The 14,623-nt window shown below is 44.5% G+C and overlaps 1 protein-coding gene across 2 annotated transcripts in view; it reads left to right on the forward strand.

The window, feature by feature from the left end:
- The first annotated feature begins 5,300 nt into the window (after positions 1–5,300).
- LOC115909735 overlaps positions 5,301–14,623 on the forward strand; it is a 31,560-nt gene continuing 22,237 nt past the window's right edge. The window contains exon 1 of one of the 2 annotated variants that reach the window (XM_030959266.1): positions 5,301–5,406. In XM_030959266.1, coding sequence (XP_030815126.1) covers positions 5,329–5,406 — 78 coding nt within the window. In that variant the 5' untranslated portion in view covers positions 5,301–5,328. Of the gene's footprint in view, positions 5,407–5,705; positions 5,965–14,623 lie in introns of those variants that run through there. The other variant, XM_030959267.1, reaches the window with a different exon arrangement.

Below are 14,623 nucleotides of genomic sequence, written 5' to 3' on the forward strand. Positions count from 1 at the left end.
TCACGGGACAGCCTCCTGCTGTTCTGCTGCTGGAGCCAGTTGCCGGTGTGAAGGGGCAATCCCAGGCTGTGGCTCAGCACCACTACTAAAGTTTGACCTTCTTGGCTGCATACATGTTTGGCACTGAGCTCATAAACCGTATGTGGGATTTGAATGTGTGAAGGGGAGCTGAGTGAAAGAGGCTCTGCTGAGATATGAGAGGAAACCCTGAGAATTGCATGTGTGAATGAGTGTTCCAAATCTTTAGCAGTGACCTTTACTGGGTACTCTTACACGGAAGATGTCAAAAACAATATGGTGAGGAAGACTTGAATGCTTGATCTTCATTGATCTGGTTTTGATTTTCATATAAGAATGTAAAAGCTTGGAGTTTTGCCTCTTGCAGAGAACTCAAAACCAGAAAACAATAACTAACAGAGCTCAATTGTTGAGTCACTGAAGTAGCTTTTCTCATCAGTTGGAATATTTGTCTATGTTTTCTTCTTGACTTTGATCACCATCTCTCTAAAACAATGTAATGCTTGGGTAAAGCTCCAAAGTATCTCTTTTTTACTACTCTGCCACGTAGCACCAAAGCCCCAGCTACAGGAATAGCCACTTGTTTGAAGACTGTTGTCCAAGAATGGCACAAAGTTGCAACAGGCTTAACCAGGCAGCCTGAAAGAGAATCCTTCATACTGAAAAATGCCTATCGTCAGTAATGTAATTTTTAGCACAACAGAGGAATGTCGTGGTTTAAAAAGCCAGAAAAAAGTCGAACACTATCACAAATGAGGCCTTTAAGGGAGAGAATTCCTGTAAATTTGCAAGAGACAACTTGTATAAAGTGCAGTCTCTGTCTCCAGCAGTGAAAGAGCCCAGGGCTTACCCCAAAGCCTGTTAGAATTCTTGTTCCTGAGCACTCTTTAATTCTTCAGGAAGAAAGATCAGAAGGTATCACAACAAATTCTTTAACCACAGCCAGCTGCAGCATTCTGTCATCCTGCAACTAGATTGCATACAGGAGCTGCCATGCTGCCTTCTCTCCAAGTGAGCTCTGTCACGCCTTAATATAAATTGTCTTTTTCAGGGCCTTGTTCCTAAAAGGGGAAGGGAAATTTATTAATGTTTTCTCTGAGGAAAAAAAAAAAAAAAGGTGGTATACAATGCGATTAAAGAGATGACCTAACAAAATTACCAGGGAATACCGGCCACTTGTAGAGTTCCTGTCCTGGATAATTTTGTAACTCACTGCATGAGAATTGCACTAGTGAAAGAAGAAGAGTCAGGAAGGAGAGAAAGGCTCCATACTCTGCAGGAGCAGAGGGTGGCACTCTCTGCACAGCACAAAGCTCATGCGTGGTGCTTTCTGTGTAGCTACAAACACGTTTTTCTAAATATTTCCTTAGGGAAATTCTTGCTCTCTAGCCACTGACAACACCATGTTCTAATTCCCTGTACTTACTGCATGTTTTTCTGCTTACATATTTCTGTTATTTGGTGTCACTCAGTCTGCAAAGACTTCATCAAAAAAGAAACCTGTGCTAACCACATAAAAATAGCTCTATTACTGGCAGATTGCAATCAGACTCAGGCATCCAGCACCCACTGAGGAAAAAGATGGTTTTGTGTTAAATACAGACAGTGGAACTAGAATGCAGGTCTTCAGAAACATGCTTTATTAGACATTGCCTTAATATTTAATTTATGTATTTTATTTACCCATAAATTTTATTTATATATGTGAAACATTTTTACAGCATTATTCCTAAGAAATTTTTAGCATGTCTTTTCTAGCGTGGATAAGTATTTAAAATGTTGCTTTCCTGACTCACTGCTATAAACAGTGAAGACAGATGCAACTGTGATGTGTCTGATATAACAACAGAGCTCAGAATGGATTTAATCAAGCTTTACTATACCTGAGAGAAGGCTGGGAAAGCATAAAAAGCCATGTTGTGTAACCATAGGGTTTGCATATGGGAACTTTTGCATAAAGAGAATAACTAAGATTTAAAGCCTTGTTACTGAAAGTATCTTGCCAATGCCCTCCACCTGTTTAAATCTGGATTCAGTTTGGTTACACCAGCTGTTTTGAAAAACAGAAACTGCTAAGAGCTGCATTCATTTCTGTGAGACGTTTTACAATATCTCCCCGGGCAAGGAGAGTTACTTTTGGTATCAGGATGCCTTAATATTCCAGGAAATTAATTCAGAAAGTTCTTTCCATGTATGTGTGTGTGTGTGTGGTAGAGAGAGAGTTGATGGAAATTACTGGGGTTTATTTCAAGCTTAGATTTCCCACAATAAATGATTTTTGCTGCCAGTCTGGAACAGCAAATTTCTAGTTTTTTTTTTTCCTGGAAATTACTTTCCCAGCCTGGAGCTACTGGTTAAGAAAGTGCTGCCATAACACACACACATCCTATCCACTAACTTCATAAATGTCACTATTCTACTGAAATTGGTGCTTGCTTCAGCATTTCAGGAGCTCTCAAAATGGCATGGTACAATAGGAAACACTATCCTTGGAAGGACTTGCTAAAAGAGCAATGAAAACCTTGAAGTTTTCAACAGGGAGTCCAACACAGAGACATTTACTTAAAGATGTCTCAATGACTGTGGAAGAGGTTTGGCCTTTGTTCAGGGATGTGCACACAGTTGTTGCCCCTGTATCTCCCCTACCCTGAAGTGTGGTGAGATTGGGCTACAGCTCTGATCTGGGCTGTGTGGCAGCTCTGTGAGATGTGGGCTGTAGGGAGTGGGAGATGGGGAATAAAGACTAGGCAGGAAGCAAAGTTCCTTTTACCCTTCTGTCCTTCCTTGATCCTCCCTGTAAATCCTCCAGCTGCCTGACACATCTGTATAACAGGCAGCCGTGACCCTGGGGGAGGGCAGCTCACCTGGAAGAGGTTTGCAAGCCTGGCTCCGTGGTTGTTACCTCCAGTGGGCAGTCAGACACCTTTTGGACCCACTGTTCTGGGTACTGCCTGCTGTGGGAAGTTGTTCAAGCCCATACAGAGTCCTCCTGCCTGCTCACAGAAGGAGATCATAAATATAAAACATAATCCTCATTAAAAATATGGTTTGAAAGGGTCAACAACCTGAGCTGAAAATACTTTATGAGCAGACTACTGTACGTTTGATCCTTAATTCTAGATACTAAGTCACTGCTAAGCCGTAGTGATGAAAAGTGGTGTGGACAGGTTCTGCTAGCAGAGGGATGCTGAGATAAGGGAACAAAGACATACTGACAGAGTTTGTGAGGCCAACAACAGGGCAAACACAAACATGAGAAATCAGCATACAGTTGTGTCTGTGCTACATGCCCAAGGTCTACAACTTGAAATGGCAGTGTGGCCCACAGAGCACCCTCTTTGCCTCCAAAGGATTACCTGTGCCTGCACTCAGATGACCCCTGGAAAGGAATCCAAATAACAGGGGTGTAAGATCCTTAAAAAGAGAGCTGCTAGACTTGGACTTGCTCTTTCTCTTTCTCTTTCATTTAGATATTTTTATATTATTATTCCAGCGGTGTCCGAGCAAAGAAGGGTTTTGAATGTCCTTTCCTGCCAGGTAGTCTTTGAATTAGGTCCTCAACAACTGTGCATCAGCATAAGGAAACAGCAGATGGAATCTCTGCGTTTACTTCTTGTCACACTGAGCCTTATGTAGAAAAAAGGAGATTTCTTGTTTCGGGGATTTTTCAAAGCTTAACAAACATTTATGGTGACATCGCCTTGAGATTTAACTGTGAGTGTTGAGAAAAGCAATGCGCCTCAGTGCTATGCTACAGAGACCAGACTGCCCTTCAGGCACAAGTGTTCTGCTCAGAAAAACCCTCCTGCCAAGGATGCCAAGTGTCCTGGGTTCTGTGTTTATTCAGAACAGATAAAATGTAGTTATAAATTCTCTGATATATGCTTTTTGATCTGACAGGTAAGTCAAAGAAATATTACCCAGGAGGAGCGAAATGTAAATTCAAACACAGGCAGTCACAGTAAATAACTGACAAGGTCAGAGCCCAGGAACACCCTTTACAAGAGTTTGCCCTGAAAAAAGAAGGGTAAAATAAGAATTGGTCACACAAAGAATTATTTGCATCTTCTGCTTTCAGTACAAGAAGTATGAACAAGCCAATTAAGCTATTGAGACATTCCTTATGTGTCCTTCCTTCTCAATTAGCATATGTACATTTCCCAGGAAGGCAGCGTGGTCTCAGTGGGCAGTGGGCAGTCCTGTCCCTCAGCCTTAGGCTTATCATGTTGTTACTTTTTGTAGGTGTCCAGTAAAGGCTAACAGGCAGCTTCATCTCACGAGCACTGGAAGGATTAGGTGGAGATCTGTTTCATTTCTTTGGGATTCAGGCATTATTATCTCCTACAATCAGGACATCAAACCCATGGAGCAGGTGAATGGCCTGGACTAGACATGAGGTCAGTGCCAGGATGCATTCAACACAAGACTGCATTTATGAAGAAGAAAAGTTTTCTTTGACACCAGCCCTCCAGCTTCATGCTTGTTATATGCACCCACTTGGACACCAACTGAAGGTGTTACCCATTTTTTCCCATTGATTAAATTGTTGTCTGACACTCACTGCAGGATGTGGTGTGAATCAATGGGGTACAGGGGAGTGTAAACCAGAAAGCTGCATCAGAAACAAGCAGTGTCCCTTGCCCTCCCATCACCCTCAGAAAGGTTAAGTGGCTGCTGTATCCTGACTCCTGGTTTTTGTGCAGGTTCTGTGCTTTGGGCTCCCCAGGATGCCCGTGAATATTCCTTTCCTAACCCTTGCTTCGTGCTCAGATGAAGCCGGGGTGCTTTTAGCTAGGAAAGATCTGAGCCCTTTTCCTATTTCCCATTTCTCTGTCCATTCACTCGCTCTCCTTACTGGGCTGCAGGGTCGGGCGGGGGACTGGAGCAGCGGCCGGGTGCGCTGCCCAGGGCAGCCGCCCTCCCTCCATCTCCCACGGCCCCGCAGGAGAAACTTTTCCCGCAGGATCCGCTCCCGCCCAGCTCGCAGGGGCTGAGCTGCGTCCATCCCGGCGGTTCCCGAGCCCGCCGAGGTTACAGCACCCCGGGGAGGGCTGCTCGGACCGGGCTACCCCCGCTGCCCCCCAGCCCGGTTCCCGCCCGGTCCCCGGCGAGCTCCGCGCCGCAGGTGACCCCCCGGGGGAGGGCAGGGGCCGGGAGCGGCCGGGGGAGGGGGCGAGGGGCGGGGAGGCCGGGCTCGGGGGGTCGCTGTCAGCGGCGCCGCTCGGGGCACGGCTCGGCGCGGCAGCTGCGCTGGCTGAGCGCGGCACGGCTCGGCACGGCTCGGCTCGGCACGGCTCGGCACGGCGCGCCATGCTCCGCAGCGGCCCCGGCGCGGGGCTCGTCCTGGCGGCGGCCGCGGCGCTCTGCCTCGGCGGGGCGGGAGCCAAGGTAACCCCGGCACCGGCGGCACCGGCCCCCGCCCGCACCGGGCAGGGCAGCGCGGCAGCGGCGAGCCCGGCGGGGAGGGGGAGCCCCGGCAGCCCCGCCGGGAGGAGGGGAGGGACCGGCAGTCCCGGGGCCAGGGGTGCAGCGGAGCTGCCGGCAGCCCGGGAGAGGGGCGCGCCGGTGCTCCCGGGACCAGGGATGCGCCGCGGACACCGGCGGGAGGGATGCAGCGGGGCGGCCGCGGCGGGGGCGGCTGCGGGTCCCTTCGGCCCCTCTCTCTCGGTGTTTGGGTGTGGGGCTGGCCGGGGACTCGCCTCGGAGTGCAAAAGGCACTGCGAGACGTGATGCTCCGGGACTCCGGATCAGCCCCACTGCTTCGGTACAGCCAGACCCGAAATCCGGTGAAAGCCCGGTGACTACGGATTCCCAGCAGAAATGACAACATTTGCCCAAAGGCGTCCCTGCCACGGGCACAGCCTGGCTTGGGGAGTCCAAACCAGATACCTCGTGCTGTTTTGCTGTCACCGCTCTTGTGCACCTCGGCTGTAGCAGGGGGAGCAGGTAAATTCTGCAAGTGACAGGTACAGCTGCCAGGGCAGGGATCCGGGCAGAGCTGAGAGGGCACGGGGAGCTGAGAGAGCGGCACCCGAGCTGCGGTGGAAAGGCAGAGGAGGAAACACGGAGCACCCCACAACCAGCAGCAGCTGCAGAGCAGCCGCTCTGGGCTTTGGGAAGGATGAGCAGTCCTGGTCCCGCTGAAGGGAGTGGGATTTTTCCTATGGACCCTGATAGAACCACCTTTTGACACTTCTAGTGGAGATTCTCAATTCTATAAAACATGAGCCACTAGAGTGTAAGAAAATATAATTCCATACATTTCTGTCTTGCTACATATATATGTATATATAAAGAAAAAAAAAGGTGTGGGGTTGCTTTCTCTGGTGGCAAACAGCATTATAATTCTGCCTGATAAAGTAATTCTCTGCCACAGCACACCAACACACAGCAATGACTGTGGTTGAAATGAAGATGTTTTATCTCACTTTGGTATCCTAGTGAAGATAGCTACAGTGAGAACTTAAATAAGCCACATTTCTGGCTCTGAAATACTAACTTTATCAAGATCCTTTGGATTGTATGGTTGTGGGGCTTTGTATTTTGTTTCTTTTTCAAGTCAGGATTGCATTGCAGAATGCAAGCTTACCCTCATCCAGTTGCATACCTCTCTTATTAAACTACGTAACTTGCTTGCTTCTCTGAATTATTGCATCCTTCCTGTGCTGCTTCTCTTCTGCCTTTGCCTGTACAGTTGTGAGGAGCAAGTACTGGCTGTGTGCTGTGCATTTGGGGGTGAAAGGCAATGGTGGGACTCTGAATGCATCAGCAAACTCTCTAATTTTTGCTAATTTTTGTCTAATGTTTCTTAGTCAACTTCTGTTGTTCACTAACTCTGAAATCAGGAGTGTTTGATTTCACACCAGGCAGTAACTGAACTAAAGTATTGACCAACAGCACTACAGAAAAGAAATTGCCTCCTCAATGAAGAAGCAGCAGTCTCCTGCCTGCTTTCCCCGACTTGACTTCTTGCTGTGTCAATTATTCTTTTGATCACGTTGTTTATAGGCTCTTAACATACTGGACAATTCCTTTTGCAGAACGAAAAGCATTTTCTATCGCTTATCTTCCTCAATGTGACAGGGAATTCTGTGTCCAAACAGACGTGTGTGTACATCTCTTGCTCCCTGTTTTTATTATTTCTTGGAGTAAGTTGCACTTGCTCTTCACTCATCAAGGACTGCACTGTGCTGCGTAGGCATCACTATTTTTATCTTTTTGGCTACACTGATAGTGTTGCTATGCTAGTAAAGAAATATACATCCCACTCTAAGTTAGTGGTTCAAATGTAGTTCAATTTATCAGTTGAAAAAAGGTATTCAACGATTTATGAGGAATTTTTTGTCTTCTGGCTTACAGTTAACAATGTAAACACATAACAGAAACTCCCTTGGCAAGGGCAAAGTCTGAATGACGTACAGGGAACTGAATTCTTCTTTTCATCCAGGAAGGTGGTCTCTGCCAGTAAGAACTGAGAAAATTTGTGATGCTGTGGGGTAGTGTGGATGTTTGCAACATGTTTTGTGGCAAAGTAGAGCTCTCTCTGGAACCCTTCACCAAGTACTCCAGCAATTTAAAAGTAGGAGTTAGATCAAATGAAAGAAAATGTGAAGATAAGGTGCATGATGTTTCCTCCTGCGTGTCTATATCAAATGGAACAAGATGTGCAGATAAGCAGCTTGTTTATCCTGAAGGAAGAATGTAAGCCTGATGAAAGAGTAACACAGTCAAAATTATGTCTCTGTATGTCCATTACATATTATCTGTTTAATCAAATCCCTGTGGAGGAGTTCTCTATGCCAGTGCCATCCTTCATCTGGTATTCTTCTGTTCACTTGCTGGCTTAAAGAAAAAAAATCAAGCCTTTCTTGTTCTATTTAAGAAAGGAAATCTTAGCAATCCAAGACCATCTAGTGAAAGTCTTAGTCCTTTACCCAGCAAGAACTATGGCAAAATTCCTGCTGGTTTCAGAGGGAGCAGGATCCTTCCCAAGATCAGTGAAAGATTAAAAAAAAAAATCAACTACTAAAATATGCACCTCAATTAGCAAAGAATGTGGCCTGATTAGTAAAGTGTATGAAATTTCAGCTATTAAATTCTACAGCCCTGATCAACAAAGCACGCTGCACAGTTGGCAATGTATCCAGAATCTCAACTACTGTACTAGTCTCCTACCAGATCAACCAAGCATGCAGCTGAATCAGTAAATTATGCAACTGGAGCAGCAAAATATGCACTTCTGATTGGGGCAGGAGGATAGGGAAGGTCTCAAATGTTTTAAATTGGCACACAATAGGTCTGTCAGCGGTCAGCATCTGCCTTGAGAAAAGTAGGCGCAAAGTAAGTAACTTTTGCTAAGTCTTTCTGGACCCTTGCTGGACTGGAAATGTCCCTCAAATAGCTCAGTGTTTGTTAGCAGCAGTCCCATTCTTTACCAGATGCACTGCACATCTGGTGCCAATCCCAGCAGCTGCCAGGTGTGGGGTTTATTTTAGTAACAGGTAGCTTTTGCTTTATTCCTCACTGCAAAGCACTGAGCATACACACTGGGCTGTATTTCTGTCTCAAGAAATGAAGCCAGTCAAGACAAATAAGGCACCTTCAAAGAACCTGAAAGTTTTGTTGGCAGTGGACTTAATATCTATTAATCTCTTCACTGTTTGTGAAAGTACTTTGTGCTTGAGGAGCAGAGAAATGATCGGTCTTTCCTGTTCTCTTTGTATCTTGATTAATTGCCATAACTGCATCCTATTGTGTTTACAATGTATCTTGGCAGATCAGATGTTTACTGTGCAGAGAGTTTGGATGTTTGGCCAGTTTGGGAAGCAGCTATCTTCATGTATTCTGAAGCAGTAGAGCTGTTTCTCCCTTGCCTCTGTGTATGTGCTTTAAAAATCCAGTCACAGTTGTGGCTGGTTCTGAACTTCAGAAGCTGTTTTTTCTTTAAATTATTAATTTTTCTTTATACAGAAGACCTTCAGGTTGTCGTATTTTAATAAAGATGCAGTTTCAGGGTTTCTATAAACCACTTTTTGGTTTGGTTTTTTTTTTTTTTAATGTCTGGAAGTAAATGGTGTTAAACTTCCTGGGCTCAAGGAAGGTGTGAGAATTGCTTTGTTTTATTGCACTGTTCACTTTAGTACCCAGGAGCCTGAAACATTAATTATCTGGACTTGGGTTTTTTTGTTGTTTTGGTTCATTTTTTTCTGGCTTTGGTTTGGGTTTTTTGTTGCTGTTGTTGTTTTGCTGGGTTTTTAATCCACTAAATTTGGTTCATAAAGCTGGCTTGCATTGGATTTCTTATTTACCAAATTTCTGCCTCATTTCCAAGTCAGTTCAATGAATGATCCTATTTAGTTCTTTTTCCTGTTTAAAATATTTCCTACTGAGTCCAGAGCAGTGCCCTTAAAACATAATTGATTTGGGTCATTGAACCCTTATTTTTCATGCATGTTAGTTTACATCCCGCCACTGGTCTGACTGGTATTTAAATTGGAAAATTGCAGGCGGATTTCTTCTAGAGGCTAAAGTTCACGTGGAGTCTCTGGCAAAATAAGATCCTGGAGTACATATCCCTGGAACTGGGCAATGATTTGTAACTCTTTTTTAATTCTGTCTGGCCAGAGTGTTATAAATCTGGCGCTCGCTTGTTAGCTTCACGCTAAGCAGCAATAATGTCCACAGTGTTTTAGTCCTGATAATTCTAATTACGGAAGCACTGGAGGAGCTGAAAGCTGAGAAGATGGACAAGGCTGGCCTCAAGTCCTGCATGGCACAGGGGATTCTCTCTTTGTAGAGCTGAACCATAATTCTCTCCTTCACCAAGGCCAGCAAAGGAAGCAGCAGCCAAGGTAAGAGAAACAAGCCAGTGGCAGAAGATTTCTGGAATTATGTGGATAATCTTTGTGGAGAAGGAGCTAAAAGACTGTAGTGCTGGTAGAGATACCAACCATCCTTGGGGTGAAAACGTTGAAACAATTTTTTTCCTTATTATCTAAGAGCAAACAATCCTGTTGCACTGGTTTGCAAAGACCCAGCAAACAAACTTTCCTGTGGTAGCCAATACTTACTATTCTCTCCTCTGCTTTTTTGTGTGACAGACTAGGAATGGTGGTAAAATATTCAGGTCTCTTTCTTCCTGCCTCCCTTTCTTCATTAAAAATAAAAGGAACTGATGGCATGTTTTGTACCAGAGAGTGGCTCCCCAGCAGTAGTGTAGCTAGACCAGGTCTGGCACAGCAGTTCTTGCCATTCCACACTGTCCTTTGGATGCACTCATATCCCAGACCTATAAATGATAAATATGCAGCCTGGTGTTTAGATACTTGCTTGAGTATGGGAAGTACCAAATAGAAAATTCATCCTCTGGTACACATTCATGGCAGGGGAAGGGTGGAGCAGGGACAGGGCCCTGTAGGGACTTGCATTAATACGTGTAACAACTTTACAGCAGTAGCGAGAAGCCTGACTGTCAGCCTCGGTTTTCAAACCCAATGTAAGAACATTATCATTCCTCTTACAAGCTCTCAGCAGCAAATGGCCCCATGGTCCATTTTGAATATCCTCAGTCATGTCATTGCCAATGGAAAGGAGGTTCCAATTTTGAGAGGAGCAAAGGCTAATTTGCCTGTATTTCCTTTCTAGAGTTCTTGGAGCCCTACTGGAGCTCACAGAAGTCATCTGAGACTTCAGGAGGATTTAAATCAGGCCATAAGTACTGCTGGCTTGGATTAGTAATGATGTGCATTGAGGACAGCATCTCTATTTGGGTTTGGGTGGAGCCCTTTCATAGTGGAAGAGCTGGTAATGCTTTTACAGTACCTTTCATCAGAGTATTTCAGAGTTCCACAAATATCTAATTACAGGAACTATTAAACTAAGTGAAATCCTTGGTCCTGGGGGAGTACAGGCAGTACCATTATGCTTCAATAGAAAGCCGGGGTGGGTGGTGTTCAAAGTGGCAAAACAAAAGCAATTTTTTCACATGCAAGCCATAACCTGCTACACTATCTCATTTTCATCCATGAGAGGAGTTTTACTCCTCTCATTTCTTTATATTGGCAGACAGGTTTCAACACCAAATGAGCTCAACAAAATGGGCTGCCACAAGCCTCCATTCAGAACCACTGTCAGCTCTTAGGAAGGGATTTTGGAAGTTCATCCATCTCTTACTGATCTGTTTTCGTAGTATTTGTATTTCTTCATTCTGTTAAGATGTAGCAGGACTTAGCTAGGGTCAGGTGCCAATAATGACAGCTTCCTGGCTACAGGAGCTCTGGGATGACATGCCTCTGAAAGTCCAGGCTGATCCAAATCCCAGGAAGTTGGTCACTCAGCCTTCCCAAGGACAGTGTGCCTGCTCTGTACTGTGCTTCATTTGGGATTAGCAGTGGGAGATCTAATCCGTTTATTCTACTTAAGTCCATCTCTCTCCTGGTCTTAGTTAGTAAATATTCGACTGTTTAGAGACTGAGTTTTTATTAGAGAGATTTTTTGACAGAAAACGTGAAGCCTTTACTGGTAGCACTGAGGCTCAAAGCCCATGCCCTTGACTTCCTCCTGTGCTCCAGATCTGCATGGGTGGGCACCTCAGGTAAATCTGAGCCTTCACTATTTGAATACAAGGGCCTCAAGGAGTTGCTCATCAAGACTAACTTTAAATGCGAGCTTAGCAAGCTGAACACTTTGATTTGCCTCTAAAATCAACAGTAACTTATTCCAGGTTTCCTGGTTGGAACCTGAATGGGGAAGAAGAAAGGATGTCTGCAAAACAGATTTATTTAGGAAAACAAACTGCTCACTGGTTGGGACCCTGTAACAACAAACCCAGGGCTAAGTTTTTCCTCTGTCTGCAGTATCTGTGATACTTTTTTCAGCTTTCTCCCAACCCTCCCTGCTGTGCCCTCATGGTCTCTCCTTATGTGTAAGCAATAAAGCAAAATTTACAAGCATCCTGCTCTCTGAAATCCTGGCAAAGACAGTGTCTTGCAAATTTCCCTTTCCAGAGTGCACAAGAGGAGACTAATCCTGGGAGAACAAGGTGGAGAGAAGTGCTGCTGTTTGTTCACCATCCAAAACTAAGGATGAGCACTCGGACCATAGCAGACCCCTGGATGCTCCAGCTCCAGCTGCAGCAATGGCTCATGTGGAAGCCCAAAAGATTGCATGAAAGGGAGAGGGTTTTTTGCTTGCATTTGAGAGATCACTACCCATGTCTTCTGCATAAGCCCTCCCACCTGCTAGTGACATTTAGTGACACAAGAACCTGGTTCCCAAAAGGCTGGGATAACAGCTCTGCAGCAGGGTAATGGTGAATATTTGCAGGTTTGGCATTCACATCTGGAATGTTTCCTTCTCCATATGTTTGTACAATAGGCTTCCAGCATGTGAAACATCTGAAGTGTCTGAATGAAACAATTGGGTCATGTAGCTGGAAGTCCAAGCACAAACAGCTCTTCTTTTGCCAGGCCAGTTTACATGTACATGTGTGTGTTTTATTTGCTTTTTAAAATCCAGGTTTATTTCCCAGGAAGTGGGCAGCAAATTTTGCCTGGGATTGCCTTTCAATTCCCCTTTCTTCTGTTTCTTGTCCTTTCAAAATGAAACAAAGCAGTTCTGGGCACCTAAGGTGCATATGGATTTCATTATTTAAATCTCCCTCATGTATTTGGGAGGTGATATATATGAAGTTAATTTGGGAACATTCATTTTACAGATTCCTATGGATATACATAACTTGTTCAAGGGTGTTCAATTTTTATACTGAACTCCACAAGTAAACTTTTGCTGCAGGACTATAGCTTTTGTTTTGTTATATAATCCATCTGGTTACCAAACAGTAGAAAACAATCTGACCATGTTTTCTACTCTTTAATTTGAGCTGCTTTAAACTGCTCAATTTATAGAAAATGAAAACCAGATTGATCTTCTGGAAATTGCCCCATCACCCCTGCCAGTTCCCACCAACCCTATCATTTACTATTAATTTTTCTATGGTGTGTTGTGTACACTTTGTTAATGAGAACTTGCTCCAGTAGAGAATAGACCTATGTGACCTATTAAAGCCCTGAAGCAAATGGCCATGGCATCTTGAACTCTTCATTACACTGCCTTACTTTTATTTACCATGGTCCCATCATATTCAGGATTATTTGCCTGAGGAGACACTCTAAATGATGCCTTTGTTTCTCTTTCTAAGGCTTTACATTTTTTTGTATGTTTGAATGAGGGTATTTTCTGAAAAAGGAACCCAACAAACTAGAACATGGATAGCAGCTTTGTGTAGATGAAGGATCTTATTTGATAGGGCATCTTGCATCTTTGTTGGAGAATCTCTGTTTGTTTGCTGAGTGTCCAGTCACAAGAGTTAGCTTTGTTCTTCCCCCCCTGCAAGGATTAGACTGAAAGGTCCACAAGGAAAGGCTGGGAATTCCAGCACTCCCTGGTGGATGTTATGCCAGATAGGTTGTGTGCTTCCTTGGGCATAAAGCTGATGTTGTGATGAAAGGGGGAAGCCAATGTTCAGACTGCTCTCCCAGGGACATGGATCACATTTGTTGCAGGAGGATAGCACAATAAATTTATGAGACAGTTATGGGAGGTTTCTGCTTAAAATAGTTCTGCTTTATGGGTGTAATGGCTACAATCCCCAAGGGAGCACTGCCTAGTCAAGTGGGTCTTTCCAAGCACTGGATTTGCATATTTTAAATAGGTTTTTCAAATAATTTGATAGAAAAACAATCTGGCTTTTGTCCTTTCAGACTGAAATGAGAAGAAGGAAAGTAATATTGTAATGTGGGACTGCAGTCAAGATAGAGAAAATTCAGAATAAGACCTGGCACTTAGTTTCTAGTAAAAGCACCTGGATGTAAATGAAATTGAAGAAAAAATGTCCTGTGCCTTGGCCTAGGTCTCTTCCAGAGCACTTCTATCTGTGTTTCACACTCTACCAACATTTTATCCACTTCATAAGCGTGTCTGCTCCTTGACATGCAACAAGTACTGAGTAATCAGTGAATGCTAGGATTGCTCCTGTAATGGTAACTTCAGTTTGAGAATCTGACAGGTAGCAAATGTACCCAAGACCTGCCAAACCCAGAGAAAAACTATTCATCATAAGCATTTCTAGCTCTAAAAATATAGATCATAGCTGTAACTTGTAAGAGATCATGTAGGTGAATCCAACTCCATCCTAATTAGAGAACTGAAAGGGGAGAACTTAAACTTCTGCCTATTTGTGATGTGGTGGAAAAGAAGAAGAATTCTTTTCAGTGTTCTGAGGCTTCACCTCTGAGCCCTTATGTAGCTGAGTTAGCAGTGAGCCTGCTGCAGCCCCTCCTTTGCTGAGAGGGGGACACGCTCTTCCAGAGGGCTGCTAACACCATCTAACTATTGCTCTGAATCTCCCTCTGTAGGAGACAGCTCTGGCTTCTGCCTGCAGAAGGAAACGAGCTAAATTAGCCAGCATTCCTTGCACCCAGAGCTGGCTGCTCCTCATCTAATATAGGAATCTTGCAGCAGATACTCAAAAAGGTCTGTGGTTGCTGCAGAAAAATCTACCCACTGCTCATAACTCTTGTGTATGTTGGCATCTCTGGCCTAATGA

This window comes from Camarhynchus parvulus, chromosome 15, assembly GCF_901933205.1.
Source record: "Camarhynchus parvulus chromosome 15, STF_HiC, whole genome shotgun sequence".
Lineage (NCBI taxonomy): Eukaryota > Metazoa > Chordata > Aves > Passeriformes > Thraupidae > Camarhynchus > Camarhynchus parvulus.